Source organism: Hylaeus volcanicus, chromosome 1 (genome assembly GCF_026283585.1).
Source record: "Hylaeus volcanicus isolate JK05 chromosome 1, UHH_iyHylVolc1.0_haploid, whole genome shotgun sequence".
Lineage (NCBI taxonomy): Eukaryota > Metazoa > Arthropoda > Insecta > Hymenoptera > Colletidae > Hylaeus > Hylaeus volcanicus.
Window position 1 is genome coordinate 34,557,828 of NC_071976.1, and position 5,460 is coordinate 34,563,287.

A 5,460-nucleotide genomic window follows, 5' to 3' on the forward strand; every position below is an offset into this window, starting at 1 on the left:
ACCATGTTTATTTTTTTTTATAATTGTACGACACGAGTAGACGTCGAAACTTTCTGAAAAACCAAACGAATCGTATTTAACCGTCAAACCGTGATACTATATAAGCTTGTTCAGTGTTTAATGTGAAGTATTTGTTCCTACGTCGGCATAGCATTGTGATATGTATATACATACATATCTAGATGCATAATACGTGTGTTCGAGAGGCGAACTTTATAATTTAATGGTAGGTTATAATTATTTTATATTTAATTTTTCGTGTAAGGCGAAATTATTATTACGAATTTTGTTGACCAAAGTTTATTGCTTTTTTATTTGAATTAGGATAAATATATTTAATTTTATACAAGTCTTAATTATTTTACTATAGCTATAATTTATTTTGTAACATATTTGTTACGCAATCTAAAAATAGCATAAACAAATTGTACCAGTTTCCATTTAAAGGTATAGCTAATTTGTTCTATAGATTATTAACGTGTACATGTTTGTGTCGTTAACTTGCTTTATATTGCAAATTGGTAATCCCGAGACATATTTTTTTAGGTTAATGTATTTTAACATCGAGTCAAATAAATTTTAATCATTTCAAAGATTTTCTATTTTCCTGTTGTGTATGCAGAATTCATTGAAATCAATTATTCAAATTTACATAATCTACGAAATTTTTAGTTACGAATTTAAAATATACTTTTTGTTAATCGTAATTCTGATAAATTCACAAAATATACGAACAGAAAAGAATTTTGTACTACATTTTAATATGTAGTTTCCATGCTTGTAGTTGTGTTTTCGTATAGATTTATTAAATTATATTAATTGTATTAATAGTAATAAATAAAAGTATATTTGAAACAATTTTTGTCTAATTTCTTAATTTTTAACAAAGTTTGAATTGTATAACATTGAATATTATTTATCATACTTATATTCAAACGTAATCCTTTACAGTCCAAAGTTGGAATATTTCTAAAAAAAATATCCTGACCTTGGATAGCAAGAGGTTAAGTAAAATTATAATGTTTAAACCTCATGAATGTTATTTCATTTAATTTTTATGTTAGCACATCTAAGAAAAGTAATATAATTGTTTTTGTAGATCTATTATCATTTATAACATAATAAAAACAATGAAAGTATGCCATGGATGAACACAACAATGATCTCTATGAGCAAAAGCTTTATGCTGTGTTTCAAAGTTGCTTAACAAAAGGAGAAACTGAATTACAAGAGGATAACTGGTTGAATTTATGCCATAAATTACATCTTACAGAACAGAGTGAAGAATTAAAATCTTATATTTGGCAATATAAGCAAGAAAAGCAATCTATATCATTTCAAGAATTTAGGACAGCTTTATTAACTTTATTAACCAAAACACAGGAATTAGCTACTCGTGCAGATAAAGATGTCTTATCACAGTCAAAAAGCGACATAAATTCGTGCATCACAGATAATAAAATATGTAGTTCGCTAATATCTAGTAATTCCAATACTCGTGTAGACATTCTTAACATAAAAACAGGTAATTATGATATTTTGCATTGTTTAAGAATTGGGAAAACTAATAATTTTTGTTTAATTTTTACATGGAAACTGTTTTATATTTTATTTCATCAAATGTTTTTAAAAGTAAATATTAACTTTCAGGTGAGACATTAGATGAAAGCAGATTAAAATGTCTGTGGGAAAAAATAAATAATTACTTAAAAGATGTAGATTCTGGAACAATGTATTTTATAACTAATTGTTTAGGAATCCCAACTCTTCCAAAACAAGTAATTAGATTATTATAATTTTGTTGTCTATTGAAAAGAATATCGGAAAGAATCTTTTATATTTTTATTTGTTTATTACTTCTATACAGATCACACAATGCATCTTTGAAAAGCTTGACCAAAATTGTGATGGATTAATTAGTTTGGATGAATTTCTTATAGTATTTCAGAACAAGAAAACTGTGGAAGAACAATTAACATTAGATAAGAATGATGAATCTGTGAAAGAATTAACTAAAGTGGATTTTAGGAAACGTAACTTTGATATGCACCCACCTCGTAAAACTAGGTACCATGTCATGATTGCTATATTTATTATGGTATTTGAAGAATATTTTGCTTTTAAGTATTTAATCTTGCTTCATGAATATCATACATACATTTATTTTGTATTTATCAAATAACAGTTTTGCACGGAGTAATACCTTTTTGGATACATGGAAGCTTTCTGGTATAAGTACATCTTTGCTAACGGATGGCAGTCTCAAAACGTCTGAAATTTGTCTAACTGATTTAACAACTACTCTATGCGAAGAATTGAAGAATTTTAATGACTCGCTAGATCATTCTACGATTTGGTCGCATATTATGTTGTTACGAGATGTTTTGATACTATACCAAGAAGAACTGCATAGTTTAAAGTACATATTACTGAATTTTCTAAACGAGAGTATTTTAAATAAAAAAAAAATGTAAGTATCTAATAATACATTTTTTTTTATTTTTAGCATTATGCTTGAGAATATAAATGGCGAGAAAGAAAAGTTACGCATTGATATTGTAGAAGCCAACGAGCGAGCAAATACTCTTGCTCAAGAAATTGATGAACAACATAATCGTCAAGAAGAGGTTTTGCTAAACTTGCGAAAACAACTTGAACAACGTTACTCAGAAACTTTACTAGATCTTTCAAATCAACTTAGTTCGGAACGAGAAACGAATGCTAGTGCCTTAAAATCGAAGGATGATCAAATACAAACATTACAGAAAGAGAATCATGAAATTAGACATAAGTTTGTAAATACGTTACAAGAAAATCAAATGTTAGAAACTGAAAATGAGAATCTTCGTAGTCAAATTGAAAAACTCAAACAATCAAATAGTGAGTTACTAATCCAAGTGAAAATGTTGGGAGTAGAACACGATGAGGTATTTTTAAATGTCTTGGTCATCAAAATACGTATATATATGAAGTTCTTGCATTTATAATAATATTTATTACTTTTCTAAATAGTCACAAAATACAGAAGTAAAGCATCAACAAGAAGTTATATATTTAGTTGATCGTATCAAACAAATACAATCAGAATCTGTTCTTTTACGAGACCAGAATGATGAACTTACTGCAGAATTAGAAACTTTGAAACAACGTTATAGTCATATTAAAGATATACGGTAACGTATGAAATACTAGTATTTCATGAAATGTATTTGATTTTCTAGAAATCTATTAATTTCGTCATTTTGTTATTGTAGACAAAATCATGTATCAAGTGATCATACAGCAAGGAATATCCAGTCAGATGAGGCTGAAGGTAATAAGAATATTATATATTTTATTTATGAGAGGTTAATATGCAAAATGTTTCTCTAGATAAAGGAGCATTTATAGCGGATGAAGAAGATGATTTAGATGTACTTTTGAAACATTCCGTGTCTGTAAGTTGTCTTTAATAATTTACAATATTCAATCTAATAACGTAAAATACATTTTTAATATATAAAATTTGTTTGCTATTTATGTAGATGCCTTGTAATTCCAACGAAGAAGAAAGTGCGAAGAATTGCAGGAAAATAGATTCAAAATACGATAAAAATTTGGTTATAAAACAATTAAAAAATATTTTAGCAAATAGTAATACGTGCACTTTAGAAGACCGTGTACTTAGAGATGCAATCTCAGGAATAATCGTAAGGTTACAATTAAATTCGAATGCACAAATTTTCAAAGACGCAGATTCTATTAAAAATATTGCATCTGAAATGGAAACAGAGTGTGAAGAACGAACAAGTGAATCGTTAAGAGACTTTGTAGTGTCCAAATATAAAAATTCTCTTTTTATTAAACGAGGTACTGTATGCAATAATAATGAAAATAATTGTGATGTTGATGATAACTTTAATAATCAAGATACGAAAAGTCCATTACAAAACAAAGTTCCAAGTCTTAGAGATTATCCACCTCGAAAAGAAGAACATATAATTTTAGATCAGTCAAAATCAAATAAGGAAAAAGATACTCCACTTAATCATGCAAAGATAACTAATGAAGTAAGCTTAATAAAAAATGAGTCAGTTGAAGATGTAAATTTATTGAATTTAAAAATACAAGACCTTCAAACAGCACATGCAGCTGAGAAAAAACAATTAATTGAACAATGTGTAGAACTAGAAAGAAGTCTTGAGTTATTGAAAGTAGAATATGAAGAATGTGAAGACTATTGGGCAGCTAAATTAGAAGAAGAAAGGCAACTTTTTGAACAAGAACAAAAAATTAGCGACGAAAAGTTTTCAGAACTTATAGCTAAAATGGAGGAATACGAAGAATTAATTAGCCCCGTAGATAAAGTAAAAAGCAGTGGACGTTTGTCTCCAATAGAAGAAAAGCTTAATTTGGAACAACAGTATTTAGATCTTGAAGAAGAATTCGAAAAATGGAAGACACAAATGGAAGAAGAAATTTCTCAGAAAAATAAGGAAATACAAAATTTACATGAAACAATAAAATCCTTGAAGCGACCAACAATGACTGATATATCAATTCAAGTTACAGATGAATCTATATTTTCGCCTTTATCAATGCGATCAAATTATGTTCCTAATAACTCATTTAATATTGAACCATCCAGCGAAACTGCTTCCATGTTTACCCAATGTAATGATAATATTCGCAAACTGCCTGAGGAATTTAAATTCAATCGAATTTTAGAATCTTCAGCCTTATGTAGTGATGCAATTCCGCGTGTAACAAAGGAAAACGTGGGCATTAGTAATCTACACCAAATGCATACACAATATTCTCTCAAAGATGTAAATAGTACATATAAAATTGAAAAGCCAGAATCCCATTGGAAAGCAACAGAAGTTGGACATTCAAAAAAAAGTGAAAGTATACATGACATAGAGTACGACTTAGTACAAGATAGATTAAAATTACAAAATTTAAAAACTGCAAATTGTCAGTGTGTACAAAATAGTGCGCAGCAACAAGTATGTTGTGTAAATGTAAATATACTACACAATCTAAGTTTAAAACTTGAGGCGCAGGAGCGTAAAAAACATCAATTGCAAGAATGTTTTAAGCAACAACAATACCAAGTTGAATGCGTGCTACAACGTGAGTTTGTTATATCTTCGTTCAAAGCATTTTGTGTTTATCATTATGTTTTGTATATCAAATTATACACTTGAACCATGTACTATGAAGTAATGATATTGTTCTAGATATTATGTCTCAACATCAATTAGAAGTTTCAGAATTACAGTATCTCCTTCGTAACACACAGGAAAGACTTCAAATAGAATTTCAAACAATCGCAGAACAGGTACATGATTTTGTATACAGTATTATAATTATTGAAATTTCCGATTATAATTCGTAATTAATATTGTGATTATAATATTGCATGAAATACATTAGAATTTTTAATTTAGTTATATATTTTCATACTATTTTTCACAG

The 5,460-nt window shown here is 28.0% G+C and overlaps 1 protein-coding gene across 1 annotated transcript in view; it reads left to right on the plus strand.

The window, feature by feature from the left end:
* LOC128879178 (blastoderm-specific protein 25D) overlaps nt 1-5,460 on the plus strand; it is a 12,065-nt gene continuing 6,605 nt past the window's right edge. Inside the window, exons 1-11 of the mRNA XM_054128090.1 lie at nt 1-226; nt 1,100-1,525; nt 1,651-1,778; nt 1,868-2,067; nt 2,186-2,419; nt 2,507-2,927; nt 3,013-3,173; nt 3,255-3,313; nt 3,373-3,437; nt 3,525-5,115; nt 5,223-5,323. Of these exons, the coding sequence (XP_053984065.1) occupies nt 1,144-1,525; nt 1,651-1,778; nt 1,868-2,067; nt 2,186-2,419; nt 2,507-2,927; nt 3,013-3,173; nt 3,255-3,313; nt 3,373-3,437; nt 3,525-5,115; nt 5,223-5,323 (3,342 nt within the window). The 5' untranslated portion in view covers nt 1-226; nt 1,100-1,143. The remainder of the gene's footprint in view (nt 227-1,099; nt 1,526-1,650; nt 1,779-1,867; nt 2,068-2,185; nt 2,420-2,506; nt 2,928-3,012; nt 3,174-3,254; nt 3,314-3,372; nt 3,438-3,524; nt 5,116-5,222; nt 5,324-5,460) is intronic.